General features: G+C 39.7%; 1 protein-coding gene across 1 annotated transcript; it reads left to right on the top strand.

Moving 5' to 3' along the window:
- Positions 1–1,983: 1,983 nt before the first annotated feature.
- On the top strand, positions 1,984–21,476 carry LOC120773649. Its single transcript, XM_040102662.1, has 5 exons — positions 1,984–2,170; positions 8,301–9,508; positions 17,545–17,621; positions 18,666–18,855; positions 21,285–21,476. Exons 1-5 carry the CDS (start codon positions 1,984–1,986, stop codon positions 21,474–21,476), a joined length of 1,854 nt encoding a protein of 617 aa, XP_039958596.1.
- Positions 21,477–22,800: the final 1,324 nt, after the last annotated feature.

Raw genomic sequence — 22,800 nt, 5'->3', positions numbered from 1 at the left:
GCAAAGAAGTGATAAGAAGCTTGCTTCAGCTTCTTTGTAGAATATGGTCGGACGAATGCATGTCCAGAGATTGGAATTTAAGTGTGCTTTTCCCAATTCACAAAAAGTGATAAGCCTCCTCAACATCGCATACAAAGTTCTGTCGAGCGTACTGTATGAAAGACTGAAGTTCACAGTCAGCAAACTGATTGGACCTTATCAGTGTGGCTTTAGGCCTGGCAAATCAACAACTGTACAGATATTCACCATGCGCCATATCTTGGAACAGACGCGTGAAAAGAGGATTGATGTGCATTACCTCTTCGTTGGTTTCAAAGCTGCTTTTGACAGCACGAAAAGGAGGTACTTTTATGCTGCCTACATATGTACTTATGTCCGAATTTGGTATCTCCATAAAATTAATACGACTGCGTAAACTGACGTTGAGCAACACGAAAAGCTCCATCAGCATCGGGAAAGACCTCTTCGAGTCGTTCGATACAAAACGAGGTTTCAGACAAGACGACTCCCTATCGTGTGACTTCTTCAATCTGCTGCTGGAGAAAATAATTCCAGCTGCAGAGCTGAATACAGAAGGTACTATCTTTTATAGGAGTGTACAGCTGCTGGCGTACGCCTCAACAACCGCGCCTTTAGTTCTACTTTCTCCAGGCTGGATAAGGAAGCGAAATCAGGCTGGAAATCGAACGCAGAATAACTCTTGCCAACAGGTGCTACTTCGAACTGACCGATAGTAGTAGAAGAAGGTGGCCTCTTTGATTGTGGTCCCAAGTGGAGAAGACTCAGCCTTCATTTTGTGTTAAGAATTGACGTTAACTTGAGTGGCGGAGCGCCGACTGGAGTATTTTCTGAACAAACTTAGATTTGGGGTTGTAGAGATTAATCACTTAAAAGAAAGAGACAGCGTTAATCAAGAAGAAGAAGAATGTGATGCAATAAACTTTTGCGGTTTTAATAAATTCCGAACTTAATTGGCTAACATTTATTGTGATTCTTCTTTCTGAACTTTATGGAAATACAAGTATTTGCACATGCTTGAAAGATACTTGAAGAAGTGTCTATAAACCATTAGGGAAGCAATATTTTTTGCACAAATATATGTGGTAATAATTTTTTAATACACTCATATAAAAGAATAATGTTTTTATTTACCGTTTCCTCCGAAGATAAAGCACTGAGCTCTCTCACCATCTCTGCCGTTTCTCCACACCAAAGTCAAGCAAGAACAATTGAAGCGCGCAAACGCCAAACAAAGACAAAATGCAAACACACATACATATGTATATATATATATATATATACATACATATTCACCTACAGACGCACACACGCGTAAGAAACATTGAATGGTTCGGAATCGACGACATCTCCTCCATACGAAATCAGTCAGTCGAGTGGACAAAATGCTTCTGCGGCAAGCAAATTCTCGAAGCATTGAAGAGCGTTCTTGTGTTGGTGCCACAGTTGCGTTTGAGTCGCGTCTTCGTTGCTTGAGCGCAGATAGAAGATGGCTGCGCTGGACTTTTCCGCGCATGCGCGTCGTGTCTGCTTCTTCTTTTGTGTGTGTTTGTGCGGAGTCGGCGCGGCAAGATGATTGAATTTATTACGCATACGGGTCTTTCTGTTTATACATATGTATGCAACACCATTGTTGTTGTTGTTGATTTTTATTGCCGTTGCGCGAATTGTTATTCAACACCAGCGACTTGGTCAACGTGCAGCAGCATTTCTTTGGCATTTCACTGCCGCCGCTTGATCCCCTTCCGTCCGCATCTTCGACTGCCACTCCAGGCTCTACGTTTGCCTCTCCTTCAGCAGCCACAGAGTTTGCGTCTGCCGCTGCGCTTTTCTCTGCCACTTGCCACTTGTGAATTCCATTGCCGATCGATCTTTGATAACTTTTCTCGATAAACCAGCCGTTTGTGCGCGCCTCCACAGCCCCGCCTCTCCTGTATTAGTCAGCGCGTCAGTCGCTCACCTACAATGCGTGGCGCGGACATCCATCAGCCAGCCAACGGCTTCAGCGTCTCGAAAGTCTTTGATTTTTGTGATTCTTTGTGGTTATTGGATGCGACGCGTGATCGCTACCGGGAAATTTATCGCCGTTCATTAGAATTCAGCGTGCGGCGTGTAGCGATTGTGGCTGGAAAAGGGCCCGGTCGCGAGATTGGTAGCCGCATATTCCTCTATTTACTTAGGTGAGTGTGGAAGCATATGCAAGAATGCCACACAAATTCATTTCGAATACATTTTATCTACTTTTATGGGTCCGTATTATATGTGTACGTGTGTATGTGTGAGTACTTAGATTCGCATTTAGAGTAGTCTTAAGCATTAGAAACTCAGGCACGAGTATGCGCGGATATGTTGGAATGCTGTAATTTATGCATAATTTGACCTCAGCACCTTCGGAGATGTTTGGATGGAGGTGTGAGGAGAATTTTTGGTATTTACATGCATCAATCCATGTACTGTTCCACACGACATATGTACTCGTAAAATCCATCTTCGAAATATTGCCTTGCTCTTCTACTTCAATTGCAAATCATGCAATTTTATTGCCAAAACTCTGCTTCGGTTTGCGCGATGCATAGCACGCTACGTCCAATATTCGGACAACATAATCGCTCAGCAGAGTCGGTAATTCGTACAACCATGAAGCGGTTTCGTAACTCGTTTACTCTTGTGGATAATGCGAAGTCATTCCGCCATCGTGGAGCTGTGCTCATCCATTTTATAAAAGATTTTGCGGAGTAATCTTGGTTTGTGGGCTTACAAAATCGAACTCGTATAAGAATTGGAGCTTGTCATGGACACATGTTAAAAAAATACACTTCATAGTCTTTAAGAACTCCTTCCGCATTTATTAAATTTCGAAAACATTTTCTTGAAGCAAGTTCTTAGATAGGCCGATCTTTCATTCAGCCAAGGATACGTTAACTTAATAAGCCTAATTTCAGTAGAGACTGCACTCCAACACTGGCATTTGAATATCGAAAGGGCTCTTGAATATAAGGAATATGCTTCTTGGAGCATCCATGAACACTTCTGGAGGCGTTGAAGTCTCTACGGAATCTATTCTGAATAGTAATCAGTCAATAAGTCTTGATGGATCAGGAGCCCTTTGACCTCTAGACGGATAAGAGCAGAATGGAACGACGCTAGAATGACCAAGGACATACATAAATGGTAAATAAATTGCTAAAAAAAACTTGGGCGGAAAAGCCTTTAAGATAGTGGCATAGCAGGTCTGAGGTTGAAACCGGAGAATACGGATCTGCTTGTGTTCACAAGAAAGCTCAAAGTTCCTCTAGGCTTCTCTTCGATAAATAAAACACAACTCTTTTTCAAGGACCGCAACAAGTACCTTACTTTAGTCTTGACCGACTACATGATCCCACTTTTCAAGGCTGTGCGCAACACTTTAAATATTTATATGGATGGCTCGAAAATGGATGATGTTGGAGTTAGTGCGGGAACATACTGTCCAGAGTTAGCCATAAGGCTGCTTTTTAAGTTGCCGGACAATTGCAGTATATTTCAAGCTGAGGTCTTTGCTATTGCGAAAGCCGCGGAGTTGACCTCTAATGCAACTCCAGACCATTCCAGAGTCAACAAGGCAGCCAAGTAACTTCATATCGTATATCGGCCAGAAGAAGCAGGGCAGCAGTTAAAAGTGTTCCAAAAGCATGTAACTTCACTTCTACTGGGTGTCAGGCCACAAAGGCATAGAGGCCAAATAAATAGAGGTAGCCAAGAATGGTGTAACACCCGAAAACGTGACCAAAATTGCTAGCAGGGTGCAAAACTGCAAAAGTCATGTGCAAAACGGTTGATCGGAAGTACCCAAAACTTCTGTTAGCTCTCGACAGATGAGACTGTTGGAACATGATTGGAAAACTAACTGGTCAATGTCTGGTAGCGACACACGCCCGGAGATTGGATCTGACATATCGAGCAGACTGCAGGAGATGTCTAGAGCAAGAAAAAAAAAGAAAACAATGGAGCATCTTTTCTATACTTGATCCGCATTGGCAATATTACGCTGTAAGCATCTGGGATCTCCACGTTATTATACACTGGAGGAGGTATCGATAGTGAGGCCACAGAGTCTGTTAAAATTCGCGTCAAGGGCAGCCATCCAAAACGATGACTACTTCTCAAGGACGTAGAAACTGAACTCCATCTGGTATCGCAAAGGACCAAAACTGGTCTATGCGTGACTTATTCAATTTGAATTGATTTTGATTATCAGTTCACACTTCTTTTAGTTAGTACATCCAGTTTTCATCCAGCTTGGTGTACTTCCATCCAACTATATGTGCTTTCATTCATCTATACGTTCTTTCATCTAGGCGAGCGAGCTTTCAGTCAACTAGGTGAACTTTCAACCACCTAGCTGAGCTTTCATTCATTCAGGTAAGCTTTTATAAAACTAGAAAAGCTTTAATATAACTAGACGAGTTTTTGATTAAAAAAACGGTACATACTGTATGCTATTTATGTAATCGTTATCATATTCCCAAACAGGCCGTAGAAGTTCATATCCTTCACTTTCATTCCGATGATTATAATGATGAATTTCAAAGAAGTTCACAGCCCAGATAAAGTTGCGTTCATTGACTCTGGTGCTGATACTTCCCCAATGAAATTCAAGCCATAAATATAATTGTTTTTAGGTTATCTGTCAAAGTAACGCAAAAATGCTTTGCAAAAAGTTGGACTTAAAATATGAGCTCTAAAAAATACATGCATACATGTGTACATAAATCGATATTTTATGCGAATATTGACAAAAAAATCAGCGATATGATGAAAGGTACTTTCTATTTCATTAGAAATTCCGCTATCTCCCCTCAAGTTATGTTAATATTCGCAATAAAAATCTGCACGAAAGCGCTTTGCATAAAATAATCAGCGAAAGCTGCGAGTGTTAGAGATTGGCCCGGGGCTTTTACATAAATGTACATATGTATATACATACAGACATAATTTTGTCTTCAGAAGTGTAACTAATCAAGCATTAGTCATAATCTTGATCGATAGTGAAAATTGCGCTCAAAACGCTGCTTCCTTCTTAAGCGTCTTCTCAACTACTTAAGCCACCAAATTTATTTTTCTAACTTTATTTTTATAAAATGTCTTATTCTTTGTATATATTGTTGTTGTACTATTTTAAGTTAGATAAGTAAGATTTTGACTATCAATCATCGGTCAATTTGTTGACCCAAAATGCGCAAGCTTGTCGACTTGAAGAAAGCATAAGCGATTGGCGCGCTTTGGAGAAACTAAAACTATGAATAAGAGACGGTTAGGGAAGACACTTATATACACACATACATACAAACAAATACATATAATTTATGAGTTAGAGCAAAGCATTTTTTTCATATGAATAATTAATGAGTTGGTAATGTTGCGGTTTTTTGAAGAGACAGTAAGCAGAAAGAAGCGTTAGCTTAACAGTTAGAAGAAGATGCTAGCGAGATGTTATTGTATGTATGTATGTATCTGTGTATTGAGATGATTGAACAAATATGCAGACTATTTTTTTATATTTTGTTGTTGTTCTTTCTTGTAACTTAATCAATGCGAGTTTATTTAAGTGTGGTCACTCGGCTTGCTGGGCTTAGTTTTGGTTTTAAGTTCGATCTGTTTTGTGCAACGTGCGAAGATGAGGCAGCATCTGTGGTCCATACTATTTTTAGTGATTTGCCTGACGGCGGTGCTGGTGAAATGTATGTGTTTGCAATTGAGTGAAAAGCAGTTTATCGTAGAAAGAAATGCTTAAAGTATTTTACAACGAAAAGGTGCAAGGATTATGTGTAGAGATTGATTAATGATTGGAAAAATTTAATTCAAATAAATTGTGTTGGAATAAAAATAAGAAAGTCGTGAATTTTTTTGTGAAAATTTTTTGATGAATTTAATTTATTGGCAAATTTTAAGAATTTTAAGTGCAGGACGAAAGGAAATAGGATTTGTTTGACTAAAAATATAAAAGAAAATTAAATAATAAAAAGAATTGTTTAAAAAAAAAATTAATAACAATTTTGTAATTAATTTTATAAACAAAATTAAAAATAATAATTAAATAAAAAAATTGATAAATTAATAAAAAATTTTTAAAATCTTTACTAATAATATCTAATACAATTTCATAAAATATTTTTGTTTTTAATAAAAGTAAAAACAAAAATATATATACATAACAATATATGTACATATGTACATTTGTATATACATATGCATATGTATGTATATAGCAATAAAATTAAAAAAAAAAATTTAACATAAAAAAATAAAATTTCTTAAAAAATTATTTATAATAATAAATTTTAAAACAAAAATAATTTTTATACTAAATTATTAAAAATGTAATTAAACCATTTTTTTTATAAAAAAAAGTAAAATATGCTTTTTAACATTAGGAATTAAAAAATAAACACTAAACTAAAAACAAGAAAAATTGTAAATTGAAGAAAAAAATAAATACATTTGAAATTAAAAAAAAATAAAATTTCTTTAAAAACAAACTTAACGTTAAAAAAAAAAATTCTTTAAAAAAAAATTTGAAATAAAATAAAATAAATTTTCTTTAAAAATTTTTAAATAAATAAATACATTTTCTCAAAAAAATTACTTATAACAATAAATACTAAAATAAAACTTAATTTTTTATAATAATTATTAAAAATGTAATTAAACCATTTTTTTCATATAAAAAGTGAAATTTGTGTTTTAACATTAGAAATTAAAAAAAATAAACATTAAACTAAAAATAAAAAAAATTTAAACTAAAAAAATGAAAATAAAAACATACTAAATCAATTTTGAAATAAAAAAAATTAAATTTCTTAAAAAATACTTATGTATAACAATAAATATTAAAGCTAAAATTAATTTTTTATATAAAAGTATTAAACCATTTTTGTAAAAAAATATATTTTTTAACCTTAAACATTGAAAAATAAACATGAAACTAGTGAGAAAAATTGTAAATTAAAGCAATAAAAATAAAAAAAGACAAAATCCATTTAAAATTAAAAAAAATAAAATTTCTTTAAAAAAAGAATAAATAAAACAATAAATATTAAAACAAGAAAAAACGTTAACTTCGGTTGCATCTAACCAGCTTCACAAATAAAATGATTTTCATACAAGATCGGCCAGTTTGTATGGCAGCTATATGCTATAGTAAACCGATCTAAACAATTTCTTCAGAGAATGTACCGTTAGCTTAGATAATGATTCTTGTCAAATTTCGTGAAGATATTCCTGCAAATAAAAAAGTTTTCCATACAAGGACTTAAGTTAAATGGCTCAGTTTGTATGGCCGCTATATGCTATAGTAAACCGATCTAGATAATTTCTTCAGAGAATATACCGTTAGCTTAACCAATAATTTGTGTGAAATTTCAAGAAGATATCTCGTCAAATAAAAAAGTTTTCCATACAAGAACTTACGTTTAATGGTTCAGTTTGTATGGCAGCTATATGCTATAGTTGTCCGATGTCGACGATTTCGACAAAAAGGTAGCATTTTGGTAATGAAAGGAGGTGTGCAAAATTTCAGCTTAATACCTCAAAAACTAAAGGACTAGTTTGCTTTTATACTGAAGGAATGACAGAAAGATGAATATTAGTCAACCGACGTAGTTAGCTCCATACGTTGATCGCTTACATCAAAATTTACTATAATTATTGCTTTAATTTTCGTACCCACTAGATTAAAAGATCTTATTTTCGTAAGAGCGATCCGATTGTGTGAGAGCTTCATTCTAATTGATCCTTCATTCACTTCAAAGGAACTCTTTGAGATAATTTTTCCAACAAGACAGCAAAGCTTTTACCTGATGGCTAAGTAAAAGAAAGTGTATGACATATTAAGTACACCCCAAAGGATTTCGTTGTTTTATACTCCAAATACTATAGTGATACCACAAATAGTAAGAAGGAGATTTTTCTGACTGATACCTCAGTCCTTTGCCGTTATAAATTCCGGTTCGATCGGGTTTCATAGACCCCACTGACGTGAATATGTATACAAATAGACTACTTGCGATTAGCTACATCTGATTTTCTTAGAAAACATTGCCACCTTTATGGTCGACGTAAAATTTAAACATAAAGAAGATCACAAATGGGTTTATTGGACTAAAGTCATCATGGTGAACTTTCCAAATTTTAAATATTCACACATTTTAGGATCACTCAACAATCTATTTTTATATTAAATCCAATTGGAAATTTAAAAAATGAGCTGAATTAATTATTCTCCCTTTTTTCTACACTTCCAGCTGAATCCTTCACCGAAGTCGATGATGACGGCAATGAAATCGAAGTTAAACGCTTCTACATTGAGGGTCGTCAGTTGAATGGTGGTCGCCGGCAATGTTATGAGACACGTAGACGCAAACGTTCTTACGCTTATGGACAAGAAGACGACAAGTCCAATGATGAGATTCTAACAGCTTCCTCAACGGCGCCAAGCGGTATTGATACCGCTGTCTCCATAGATGAGGAGGATGACATGGAAGAAGAAAAACCGGTTGGTGTGTACGGAATACGCCAAGGTAGTGCTGACAATGGGGAACAGAATATGGCTGATAATGGAGCTGACGTTGATGAGAATGAGGATGGAGACGAAGGCGCAATCAATTTGCCTGTCGTGGCGCAGATTACACATCAAAGTAGCGTACAGTCCAATCCAGCTGCTGAGGCCAGTAATCACAATGGCATAGTAATTGTACAAGGCAATATGCCGCCCAAAGTAGATCCACAAACGCACGCGGTTTTTGAACTGCTGCCGGTAGGAAATAAAGAAGACGGTGATGACGGGCTTGATAGCGACGACTATGGTGATGATTCACAGCTGTTATATCAAGAAGAAATTAGTCCAGTGAGCACGACAGCTATTTGGTCGACTGGTGAAGACGAACCTCTGCCATATGGTCAGGCTGAATTGGAGACTGATACTCAAGATTATGCTGATATAGATGAGGAACAGAATAGCACAGCTAAACCCAAACCATCGAAAAGACCTACAAAGAGACCGACCAAAAAACCTTCCAAAAAGCCATCGCGCAAACCTTCTAGAAGACCTGTCAAGAAGCGTCCTAACAACAAACGTCCAAATACATCGAGTGGCAAACGTCGTCGTCCAAGTAAAAGGAACAAGAATTCGTCAAAAAGACGTGGCACGAGCAACAATAAGAGACGTCGCCAACGTCCCAATTACGAGGATGACGATTTCGATGGTTTGCGCCTGACAGCCAATCGTCTCAAGAATCACAAACTAGACAATTTAAAGTATAAACGTAAACAGTTGAATAAGGAGAATGAAGCCAACCAAGGCACAAATACTTTTACGAAGACCGAGACGCTTACGCGTACCGGTACAGCCGACGATGAGAAGAATGTAAACTGTATTATTATCAACAAAACCACGACACCGCGCCCATTCTGGGGCCTGTTCGGTCGTAGCGCTGATGGTGACGAGCCTGAGGCAACCACCGCGAAACCCTACGGCAGAAGGAAGCGCATTAACTTCAGTCTGCCGGCATAAGCTTATTGGATAGCTTCAAAATTTAAGGAAATATAATTAATTTTAATTAAATATTTATTTATTTAATATTTATAAAAGAAATAAAGAAATGGACTACGTGTTTCGAAATCATTTTTGGTGGAAAAATTTGATATAGCTGTTTATGGCAGTATTTTTTTTGCTTTTCCGACGAAGTGTAGTGAACGGATCTGTGGGTGTAATTCCTTTCCTTTATCTCAAATAATATAAGCTTACGTCTAGCGAAAAATAAACCTTTATGTCTGCCGAAATACAAAATCTAGAGCTCGAGAGCTCGAGAGCTCGGAATCTCTGTTACTGAGACGGCCATAAAGTCGGATTTCAGTTGGGGAAATATTTCAAAGTCCAGCATTGCCGTTTGTCTCTTTAGATGTACCTCTTGCCACAGTCGCAATTATGGAGAGATTCTTCTGCAATATTTGCTTACAAAGCATGATAGTGTTCTTCTCGAATTGAACAAAGAACACTCATAAAACTATGGTTGAATTTTACTACAAGCTGTGTAAAGAAAGGGTGCTGAAACGAGCCAAAGTTGTTTGGCAATCGAACGAAGGAAAGGGAGCTCGAATCGTGTGAGTGCGAAAAGCTTGTAATGCTGACTGACAGCGAGTATGTAGTTTGGCAAATTGTTAAATGTATTTCGGAACAACCGCTCACCTCCTTATACGCAGATACCGATCTTTCTCGCTTCTTCTCTGCCAGGAGACTGATACTCTCCCGATTAAATCTGCAGTGAGCATATTCACGAACTGTACGAAGTAGTACATAATAGAAACTACGAACGGCGACACTAGCCTGAACTCATTAACAGTGCGTTCAGGGTTGGTCAAGGAGTGTCTAACTTCGTTATCAATAGCATTGAGTGACGTTGTGATAAGACTGGTGTGGGTGTCAAGCCACAGCGGAGTCGCAGGAAATTGTAAAGCAGATGAGATAGCAAGGAAAGGCACTCTACAATCGCTATCGGTAAAATTGGAGCTGGTCCGTGCTCCCGTATCCTCTTGTGCTCTACTGCTAAATAGCTGGGCTTCGCGGAAGCTTGGCCAGTATTGGCACATCATCGGTGCATGCGCTGTCGCAAAAGGCTTTTAGCCCAAAATCGATCGCAAGAGATCTACTGACCTGTAGTGTGCCTTCAGCAAGGATAGGCTCTCCCAAATTGTGGGGCTTTAAACAGGCCATTCCCGTATTGACGTCCATTCTGTAATGTTGGGAATCTTGTCAGACGCCATCTACAAAAGCTGTATGGAAGAAGATGAGGTGGAAATAACTCAATACTTCCTTCTCAGCTGTTCCGCGCAACACAGACATGGTCGCTTGAACGAAACGCAAACAAAGGAGTTTCAGACGTATCAGAATACTGCACTCCGTACGTTTACAGGATGCATCTTGATGTCTCCTGTTGAGCACTTACATAGTGAGGTCTACATGCTCCCTAGTAAAGAACAGATTGCACTCCTCTCCCTCCAACCAGTTACATATATTCGCAGAAATCATCGCTGCAGTCGTCTTCTTGAAGCGGAGCCGCCTCCTTGAAGCATGAAGATGCCATTCTTTGACTATGTCGACGGCAGTTTGGCGACCAGACTAACCTACAGTCGGGTCTACGTAACCGGAACGGACACAGATTTTTTATACTGATTTCTGAAGAGACCATTCTTCTTACCTTCTGCGAGTTCTGTATACAAAGAAGGCGGTAATCCAAAGATGGCAAAAGTGAAGTCAAGCTTATACTTGAAATCTAGTACCAGTTTGGCCGAAGTAGACAATGGCGTACCTAAAACGTTACAGGTCTATTAACATTAGGATGACAGGAAGATTTTTGGGTTTCTCAAAAATTAAGTCTGCGAAAGATTTATCGACAGGTAGATGTTGCCAAGACCGATCATCATATGAGATGGAACTATCAGCTGCCCTAACTTTAAACAGACATACTCAAGTCATCTGCTAAGGTCAAATTTTTCAGATCTGCAAACTTTTAATGCGGATAAACTAGGGATAGCAAAACGAGAGCTCTGTTTCTATTACGTTAGAAAACAAAAGGAGAAGATTTGAATTTCAAAGTTATGTTAACTGGAGAAATAAGGAAATTAGAAGACCCGACCATAACCGCTGAATAAAAATCAAATTGACTCGAAGTGTCCAGGTGGTTTTCAATAAAGCTCTTCCTTTTTTGTGTGAATACGACAGTTCTTCACGTGTTGCTTTCAAAGCAATGTGCGAGGGGGAAACGGTGTGCGGGGGATTCCAGATTGCGTCATTTCACAATTGAAACTTGATACCATTTTTTGTTGCTGTTTATACATAAACATACATAATAAATTTGTGAGTATTTATTTAGTCGCAAATTTTCCACCGCTTAGTTATCTCTTCAATGGAACCCCACAATTAGACGCATGACTTCTTAAATGCCATAAAAAGCAGAAACTTCCCACGCTTAAGAGGTTTGGCGCGATTACCGAATGCGAATGAGACTCCGCCCGCATGACATAGAAAAGATTTTCCCAAGCTTTTCGAGGCTTAGCCGCACAGACTGATAATATGAAACAATGCTACACCGTTTATGCTGAGCGCACATACAGCAACAACAACAACAACAACAACAACAACTCTGATATACATATGTATGTAGATAATTATGCAAAAACTCGCTTAGAAGTTATCTTAGCAGCGGTGAAGGTATGCCACGGTGAAAAGACAACGGTGGTATCTACCTATACATATATGTACTTTCTCGCCCCCCACATTAGGAACTTTATGGCTTTTCCTAATTTTTCCAACTTAACACAAATGTAATCAAATTGTGCAACGGAGCCTAACGCTGCGCGCTGGTATTCTTAATTTCTACGCCCGAGTTGCGTGTCTACTTCACTTACACATGCAGCGCTCAGGTGACTTCCTTTCCAAGTTATTGCTGTTGTTTGGTGTGTTTTCTTTGAGGCTTCTTCCTTTTGCTGCTGACGTGCCGAAAATACGTTACAATTGCAATGAGTTTGACGCATGCGCGCCATCATTAGCGGTGACAAAACAGTAGGCGCAGCATGTGGACGACAGGGAGTCGAAAATTGCGCGTCCCGAACGTATGGAAACCGCATATGTGCAGCGTAAGGTGTCAAGCGGCGTAGGAAAATTACGGCTGCTCTTAGCGCAGCTATCAAAAGACGTCGAGAAGACGCGCATTTGTGGGTATTCCGCGCAATACCGACGCGCGACCCATATGGTCTTACCAATGCAGTTGCATTGAGCTCGGCGTTTTATCGGCAATACGCTCTTAATGAGTTGACATCACGTTGACAGTCGTTGCAACCGAAATTCGATCAAAGAGGGTCACAATTACAGCCTTAGCGCTTTCTCACCAGCTGCGCCTACGAAATTACTAGTACAAAGGCGGCTAAAAAGACGCAGCTAAAGATGATACCACTGCTGCGCTGCGTTGCGAGACGATTGGTAAAGAAGTTGCGCGTTAATTATCAACCGGAAGCCGCAGTTGCTGTTGCAGTTGCTACCCTTTGACCCTAACTTCGTACTGTCATTCAATCAAATTGGACACTCGATATTGGCGAGCGCTAGCGTGGTAGCGCGGCTTCTTTCCAATACAGTTACTAGTAACTATAATGCTTATGCAACTCTGCTTTATGTCTTTGCTCGTCATTCTGTTGCACGTGCGGCAGCCACGTTGTCGTCTTGCCGCGTTTCTTACGCAACGTAGAAACAATAAAAAAGATAATAGCGCTAGAAAAAATAAACACACATGCTAGCGAGTCGCAGTGAGGGCGAACCCTCGCATACGCCTGGGCTATGTGCGCCGTTTGCACGCTCTTCGCAGTGACCGCAAGCTACATAAGGCACGAAAATTGCTTACGAAGTACTTGAAATGAAATCAAATTATCTTCTCGAGTGTTATGAAGTCACTCTTATTTATTTATTTTTATTTTTCGTTATCAAAATGTCATCAAAAGTATTCGTCTTCGCATTTGCTCGGCGCTTCCCCTTCTTAAGCGAGCTGAACTGTTGTTGTACACCAAAATTGTTGTGTCGTAGGTATCTAATTTATTACAAGTGATGTGGTCTATCTAAGGTATTTTGTTGTTGTTACGGTTAGTTTTGGGTACCAAGTTCTGGTAAAAACTTCTTTTATTCTTTCCCCTAAAAACTCCTTCGACGAACTTTACTTCTTTCCGGTAATCAAATTGGTCTTAAGTAAAAATCCGATGGTCATGAAGAAGATCCTCGTAGAATGCGTTGAGTGCATGTTTCTGTGGGCGTTTTGGGCTTAAATGTCGCCTAAGAACGCTAAGCCTGAGGAACTGTATGTCTATATCCTTCTTAAATTGTGTCAACTGTATTCTGTAAGGCGCTTATTGTTGGATTGAATTAAGAAGAATGCATGCCGCAGTAAAACTACAACTCTTCGTGTTATTCGAAGCAGGAATGTAGCGAGAAAACGGGGAGCGGGAGGATATATGATGCGGGCTCCCAGAACCATCAATTGTTATAGATAATACCTGCCAAAAAATTATTGCGGAACATTGACAGCTCTGCGAACTTCGGGCCCTAAAGAATTGCCACTTATATTATTATTCTGATTACTTAGACCCGACTGTCATGGGAAAGGACTTCGAAGCGTCGATGTCGTAGGTTTCTCATGCCCAATTCCACATTTATAAACATATTTATGAATCGTTCGACAGGTTTTGGGTCTTGTATAGTGGGCTTGAAACTTGTATTCTTCTTCAAGTCTTTGCGGGGTTTGGCTTGGGACAACCATAAATTAAGATAAGGTCTTCCAAAGAGGTCGTTTGACGCCAATACTTTTGCAAAATGTTTGGCCATGCTCTTTTCTTTGGTGTGTTCCAACAAATAGTGCTTCCGAACGACCGAACACGGAAACATTCAAATGGGTTCCAACAGGCAACTGATTTTTTCATTCGGTTCGAATAAAAGTCGGAATAAAGGTCGAAATAAAGGTCTGATCTGATTCGACGTCCACGTCCACCGGCCGCGTGAAGTCTTTTAGGTTCATTTGGTTGTGGAATAACTTTAAGACTTTTAAGGAAGAGGTATGCAGGTATATTGAGCGGCTTGGCAATCGTGCATTGTCAACCTAGCTGGTGGTTCTCAACATCAAACCAAAAATGTTTTTAGGCTTTTAATGGAACTTTAGGAACTTCCAAGCATCAGAGACACCTTGCGATTTTTAACTATTTAACTGTCAAAAGCAATAACGAAGAGAGTAACACCCAAAGAACAAGCATAAAAATGCAGTCACTTAGTCGAGCGCTTATAAGAAGGTTTGTTGCATGCATCTCTTCAGGTAGTGAAAAGATGAATGTCATGTGGGTGCATCACCAGCTACTATCAACAGTCAAGATGACCCTCGTACCATTTTATGCCACATTACGCGCCATTCCTTGCACTCACAGTTGGCTGGTGGTTAATGGTTGTTGTATTGAAGACTGGTGCTGCTTCCACCAACAACGCGGTGGCGACTCGGTAGGGCACGTGCCCTCTCAAGCGCGAAGAAAATACCATGATCCAGCGTGTCTTGTGCGCCCTTCCGCTGTTTACTGTCGACGCTACAACTCGCGCTCTAAAAGACAGCAGCTCTCCGAAGATGTTACCATTTCACTGTTGCTTCCTCTTCTACTCACCACTTCGTTGCGTCTTCGTTTATGCTGTGTGTAGTTTGACTGTAAGTTCGACGGCCACAACAGGCATTAAGTGGCGCGCATTTGAACTGCAACGCAGTGCAGCTCTTAGCCAGAATGCGGGTTCCTGTTTGCTGCTGTTATCTCTGGCTCTACAATGCGCCCTCTTCTTACAATAACATTTCATTTTTTTCAGTTTTGTTTTTAACAAGTCGTTATTTGTCGCTGCACTTTTTAAGACGCAATCGAATGAAGTGCTCAAGCACATGTTGCCGGGCAGATGAGTGCATGAAGCGCGGAAGGGAAAACCGGAAGAACGGACGAATGGATGCATTGCGCGTGTGTATATACTTTTCTTTTATCCACCTGGCTGTTGGTGAACTTAATTATCAAGTCGTTATAGTTTACAATTTGAAGGTATGCAATTGAAGTGTGAAAATTCATTTGGAAATGCGCGCCGAAGTATTATGGTCTTATTACTCGAACCTTCTGACGGTCGGACGGAAGATCTGATAGATCACAAGCAGTGTTGATATCAGTTCGTTTCTTGGGAATTCGTTCCGTATAGAATATTGATCGGAACTTATTACGACAACAACTAGAAAAGATATTCCGTCAGGCTTGATAGGGTAGGAACTTAGGCCTTTTAAGAATTAGTCATATTAAACGCAACTGATCTGCTGCTTTTCTGCGTAGATTTTGAGCTCTCTTTTCAGAATTATAGCATCGTGAATTAAGTTGAGGTCTTTTAGTGTCCTCTTAAGTTTTATGTGGTCCTACTAGGAGCTATTTCTCTCAGTCTTGCCTCAAGTTAAAACTTTCTGCTGTTATTAAAATTATTAAACTGAACAAGTTTCACAACTCCGAAGAAATATTGCATGTATAAGCTTAGAGAAGGAATTTCTCTTAAACAAGTTTTATCCGATGGGACCGGAATATCGAGCATCTACCCTACGAAGGTTTATCGATCTAAACGGGATTAGATCTCCTGGATCGGATGAATCGCCCCATGACACTAGCCACCTCTTTGCATGACTTGCTAACCCTATTCATCTGATATAATTCTACGTTTAGTGCGACCCCGCCGAAACAGCCCGCTTCCTGAGCCCACCGTTGGATGACGATGTGTTGATGTGTTATTCGTAGCCTCTGCTAATTTCTTAGGAGATATGTAGATATTCGTGGAAGATCTCAGTCTTACAGTTTCATTTTTCAATAACCACAGCATTGTTTAAGAACGTGGATCTGATTATTAAATGATTCGTAAGCTGAGACCAATGAGATTATAGAATTTTCCATTACACCTCCGGACATAACATTCGCATAAAGGGAAAGAACCAAGATTCAGTAGAAAAACATATGTATTGTCTTCTTGGAATAGTGACGCTTAAAGCTTTTGCCTGAAATACTTATAATTTTGGTATATGGCGCTTCGGTGAACCAGTCTCATTCTATCTAGATAAGATAACTGTACAGAAGAAGGTGCACTAGCAGTCGAGTCAAGTCTGGCATGTTCCCCCATTCTAACACTTGTGTAATTTTCCACAAAATCCGACTTGGCGCCGCTGAATCAGCGAAGAAATCAAAAATCACTATGAAAGAGCTTCGTTCAGAGCCGGTAATGCCATTTATTGGAATGTTTGAAAATATTTGCTTAACACAAAAATAAATATACATACATACATATGTATAGTATGTATTTATAGATATTGCTCATTGAAGTTATATTACGTTTTATTAGAAAAGATTATTGACTTGTTTGCAGAAATGATTGTTTCCTTTATTTACTGATAAAAGTGTCAAGAAAGAAGAAATACAAAATGCTTCACCAAGTTTCAGCAATAAAGAAAGTCTTTGTAATGAAATCGGCTTGACTGTTGGATGATGACAATCATTGGGAATGTGGAACCTGTTTCCAGGCGGATATTCAATTTCAACTTTTTTCAAATTGATTTTCTGAGAACTGTGCGATTTTTTTTCTTGACTTATGTAGTTTTCAAGAGAGAGACTGGTCAGATAAGCAATCCCAAATGTCCGAAAACGAGTACCACATAGAACAACAAGGCTAATATCTGCAATCTCGTTAGAAGACCGCCAGTTGATGGTGCGAGATATCGCTGTGCCAGTAAAAATCTCAAAAAATCCTGTGAATCATGTGCTATACAAAGTTTTGGGATTGAGAAAGCTGCTGGAGCGATGAATAACCCCATTGATCACTCCATACAACAAGTGTGAAAGTGAAATCCGATGGAGTCTTTCCGTGGTTTCGTCACCGTTGACGAATCATGGATCCTGTGTTACATTCCATAGGCCAAGGAACAGTCGATACTGTGGATTACACGAACCTGTTCCGAAGAAGGCGAAGACTGCCTTATCGGGTTGGAAAGGTAATGGCAATCGGTTTATGAGATTATTTCGCCGACTTTATCAAGAGTTTCACATCCATTATGGCAGATTTCGCAAGAAACTTTCAACTCAATTGTTCACCGTAGTCTTCAGTTTAGTCATGGACCATGGATTCTGTGGTACATACCAGAAGCCAAGGAAAAGTCGATACAGTGGAATACTGTCGACGATGCCGTTCTTAAGAAAGCGCAGACTATACTATCGGTTAGAAAAATAATAGCAAACGGTTTCTGAGATTATTGGAACGGTTCCACCATAAGTCCTACATCCATTTTGGTGGAATTAGGTAACGAGCTTCGGCTCCATAAATAGTATTCTGCACATTTTGGTTCCGACTTGTGACTTGTTCTTGTTTCCAAACTTGAAAAAATCCCTCTTCGAACAAAAATTTGAGATTACCTTCGCCACAAAGACCTACTTTGCAGATCTCCAATAGAGCTATATTTTAGGTGGGTCAAAGAAGTTATTTATCGGACCGTTTTCGTATATTTAAAATATTCCCTTTAATTTTTGAATTTAACATTGAATTCTGTAAAGGCGCGTAGACCAACTGAAGCACCAAACTGAAGATCAACCCCTTCTGATCTGCTGAAGAAATTAATTGCCAACTGTCCTCGCTAACAAACTATTATGTACACATATAAATACAGAAGTGCCTGCAACGGCAAATGAATGTAAATTGCTTTCATTTTCATGACTCGCTATAATTTTTTTTATCCTGAAAAAGTAACCGTTTACTTGACAAGGGATAAAAGTAACTGCTTGTACCGAAGTACCACTCGTAAACCCAACCAAACACACAAGAAGACGCCAAGTAAGATTATAATGCGGCCGGATCGCCTGCACAACGACAGGTGGCAACAGGTGCAACATCCCTAATGCAGCAACATCCTCGAATTGATCTCGTAAATAAACTGGCACGTGCGGTCAGCGCCGCGATCGCATCTGCAGTGAAATCCCCACCCGAGCAAGAAGCAACAGCGGCGGCTCAACGACTTCGCGGCAAATGCATCAACATCAACAAGTCCGGAAGACAGGAAGGCTGAAGGATACAAAGAAATAACAACAGCATTCACGCAGAAAGACCAACAGTTGCAACGAGAGCCAGTGCAACGGCGAAGAAGACGGAGGTGGAGAAGATGGCGCAAAAGGATAAACATCCCGTACAAGACCCAGCAGCGCAGCACAGTTAACCCTTTCCAGTGCGAGCGTCTCGTAATGTGTGGCGCGGATCAGTGACTTCTAAATTGGCTGCAACAATGATCTGCCACAACTGTTGCAGCTTCACATTTCGCAATGCAAGCTGCATTTGCCGCCACAACTGATCATCATGCTCATCAGTGGCGGCTAAACATGCAAGTCTCTTCGAGTACTACGATGCACGCAAGCGCAGTGTGTTGGCTGCCTGTTGCAAGGTGCGCACGCGCCACAAAATACACATTAAGGCAGCGCTTTGTGTGTGTGCTCGCCCGTATTAATCGGTTTTCGAATGGCAAATGATCGACGCTGGAGATTAAGGATGTTGGCGGCGACCGCGAGTCGTAAGGGACTCGCGCTTAGCGCATTTTGTGTTTCGTAATTAGCCACAACAGCGAGAGCGCACCGTGTGGTAAGAAACTGTTGTCGGCGGCACGTGGATAATAGTTGGACTAAAGAAATTTGTTGCTTTTCTGTGGCGAATTAGTCTCATATTTCTTGAGGGTTGGTTGTTGATGATTGGATGAGACCTCTTCATTTTAGTGTAAGAAATTTAAGGATTTTGAGGTTATGTAAGCATTACATTTACTTGTATAAATGGAAACATCCTGCTGCTAATTAATATGAAGCTAAGCCAATAAGAGAGCTTACGTAGAAACCTATGAGGCCTAGAGGAGCCAAGCAGACTTTTGCTTTAACCAGCAAGTCCATAAACATTCTTGAAAATAGCCAAGCGGAAGAAGGTAATAACTAGACTTTTAGTAGGTAGCTCGGTTAATATCATCTGGGTACCTGGTCATATAGGAACAGAAGGAAATGAAAAGGCGGATGAGCTGGACCGCTCGTCGCTACAAGTTCACTAAGTTGTACCAGGCCATTCAGCTTCTTCAAGGGTTTTTTGAAGCAATGAACCCAAAAGGAACACTTCAGGTCTTGGAAGACAAGCAACTCAGGATATACCACAAAGTAGCTTTAGGGTAATGGTGATGGTGGACAGTCCGAAGATCTCCGACTTCTTGACAAAAAAAAAGCTTACCAATCTTGTAAGGGTTATTACAGGGCTTCTACCCTTATGAACCCACCTTTAGAAATTGGGAAAAGTGTTTTTAGCGGAATGCAGAGCACGCATGGAGGATGATGTGACGGTGGAAAATTTTCTATGAGAATGCCGAGCCTACTGCCGAATGAGACGGAACATATTCCACGGCTCACATTACTTCAACTTAAGAGACATTGGACAGCTATGGTGGAAAAATTCAGTTCAAATTCTATGAGTTGCTGGATAAGACTTAATTTATTTACCACTCGAAAGCACAATAGGCCTAATGATGGCCTAAGTGCGGCCGTGCGCGGTTTGGCGTCCCAGCGCCACCTTTATCGACCAACCAAGCATAGGGCAGTTTTGTGTGAGATAAGTACAGAGTGAGATAAAATGAAGTACTAATGTAAAACCATCCAAGGCGAAGAAACCAATTTGATTTGAACTTCACAAAGAGAACTGAGCTGGTGAAGTTTTTTCTTTGATTTTAGTCTTTCGTCAAAGAAGCCTTAGTAATAGTTCTTTGCATCGAATTAGGCCTTAAAGACTGGACGAAAAGAAGGAAACTGAGACGATAGTAGACCTTTGATAACTAGAGGCCTTCACTGGAAGATAGACCGATAGACCTTATTAGAGTTTAGTTTGTCAAATCACGATATTACTGCGTGTGTATGTATTATAAACTCTTTGAGAATATCTCTTATTTCGGAGGAAAGTTTAAAGTGGAAAGTCTGCTGCACGGATTTTCACTCTTTCAGAGAACTTTTAGGTATCATAGGAAGTCAGGATGCCCTTACCAGCAGCTGATTGGAAACAAAATGGATAATGTGGAACGCCAAAACATTTTGTCGATTTAGTCTGAATTCGGAGAGAGAATGCTGATTTTGTCTCGAGACCGATTCTGGATAGACGAAGTCTTCAGCTTCTTTTTAACAACGGATGATTTTCTGGTATATCGGCGGTTCTCTCTAAACTGCTTAAAGTTTTCATCAGGAATCATTTGGTCCTTCAGGTTTAGCTTCTCAGTGAAAATGACATGTTCTACATCACAGTGAAGTTCAGAAGAAAATAATACATATCTATGATTATCCTTTTTAACTGAATCGGTCTGAATGACATAAACTAGTGAGGAACAAATTAAAAACGGTGCGATTATTGCAAGAAAAAGTAAAGGGTACTCCTTAAAACTTGTAACTTCTGCGTAGAACACCAATTTTTTCGCTTAATTATTTCACATGAGAGAGGTTTAATCTCTAATACCGTAAACTTCATATACCGTAAGAAAGCCTCATATTAGTGGCTGCCAGCTTTGCTCGTTTCATACCTAACACACCTCTATGCTTGGCTCAATTTTTATCTCTTTTGTGAACAGCTGAATGAGTGACTATTATCCTTGACGGCTATGCAGGCAACGTCGGCTTTACAGTTTCTTTTGCTCTCCCGCCCCACCGACTTGTTTAGCGATCGTTTTAGCCACTGTGCAGGGCTATTGACCGCTACAACGGCGGCACCGCTAGTGGCTGGGTCAATGGCATGTGCCAAGAAGCAACTAACGGCTGCTGTTAAGCGCTACAACTGTCCGCAACAACTACAGCAATAAGCAACTGTTCGCGCTCACGTTGACTTCAATTCAATTTCAGCTTCGATTTGTTTTTGTGGTTTTTACCTCAAAAAGAAGCCAGAGAATTGAAGAGTTCAATCGGGGTCTGCTGTTGTTGTTGGTTTTTCATACCCGTTTCCGCCCTTAATTTCTACTGATTTATTATTATTGTTGTTTTAGCTGTAGCAATTTTTTGTTCGGCACACAAATCGGTTATCTTGCGACGGCAAGGTGTGAACACGGCTCGCTGCTCGCTGTTTGTTGGTTGTTGTAGGGGTTGCCTGCCCTATTTTCGGCTGTTTTTTCTCTTTCGCTGCTCTCGTTTTCTGTTAGTGTTTGGCTGCGTGGTTGCCTTGACGACACGAATATGCGCGAAGCACGTCGTCTGTTGGTTCCATCAAAGCAGCGCTGTGGCATGTGTCAGTCTGACAGATTGCTTTACTATCTGGCAGATGTTTTTTATATATATTAGTGGGCCCCCTTCTCTTCCACGCGCAAGACTTGTTTGTTGGCCTTAGGGCGTGGGCGTGGGCGTTGGCATGCGTTGCTAATGTTGTTTAAAAGGTGCGTTCGAATGCTCATAATTCCACGGATAATTAGGGATCAACTGCGGTTAAACTACAGCATTGATGCTCCGTTTTCGGAGCGCCAGTTTTGAAACTGCGGCATAAATCTTTTGATTGACTTAAATGGGGCGCAAGATGCTTGATCAAGAGGGTTCTTTTTGTTGAACGCGTCATAAAATTGTCAGTGGTTTATGTTGAAATTAATAAGGCAGTTATTATATTAGCGGGAGCAGCGGTTACAATTCTACAAAGTCATAACTGGAGGAAGGAAATTTATCCAAACATACCGGCTCTGGTGTTATCTATTTCTGTAAGCTTCCACAAACCGCTTCTCTGAGTTTAAGGAATAATATTTCGGAACTACGTATAGTATGGAGTATGGAGATGGGTAGGAAAGCTCTGACCTTCTTTTTTTTTTACTGATCACATTAGCTTAATGCATTATTCAATGGGTCTCTGGTAAGGTTTAAAAATGGTTTGTTAAAAGCTCTAAGTAGGAAAAAGTGATCAGTAAGGATAAAGATTAAGTACACCTTTCAAGGTAGCGTTGTAATCGAAAACGGCATAGAACACAGGAACTTAAAGCTCGCTCGCTTGAACTTTTTCAACAAAGAACTAAGACCAAACTCTATGAGTCCCTCATTATTTCCGTTCTGCTATATGGTACAGAGGCATGGACGATGACAACATCTGACGAGTCGACGTTACGAGTTTTCGAGTGACAGATTCCCAAGGAGATTTATAGTCCTTTGCGCGTT

Source organism: Bactrocera tryoni, chromosome 4 (assembly GCF_016617805.1).
Source record: "Bactrocera tryoni isolate S06 chromosome 4, CSIRO_BtryS06_freeze2, whole genome shotgun sequence".
NCBI lineage: Eukaryota > Metazoa > Arthropoda > Insecta > Diptera > Tephritidae > Bactrocera > Bactrocera tryoni.
The sequence above is the reverse complement of the archived record's forward strand: the minus strand, read 5'-3'. Positions and strand labels throughout refer to the sequence as shown.

What these genes read in the sequence shown, in the direction of transcription:
- LOC120773649 (XM_040102662.1), top strand. Translation starts at nt 1,984, where the DNA reads ATGCGTGGCGCGGACATCCATCAGCCAGCCAACGGCTTCAGCGTCTCG. An exon ending in AGGGCCCGGTCGCGAGATTG is followed by an intron (nt 2,171 to 8,300) that starts GTAGCCGCATAT and finishes CTACACTTCCAG; the next exon opens with CTGAATCCTTCACCGAAGTC. An exon ending in CTTTCCAGTGCGAGCGTCTC is followed by an intron (nt 18,856 to 21,284) that starts GTAATGTGTGGC and finishes ACGGCTATGCAG; the next exon opens with GCAACGTCGGCTTTACAGTT.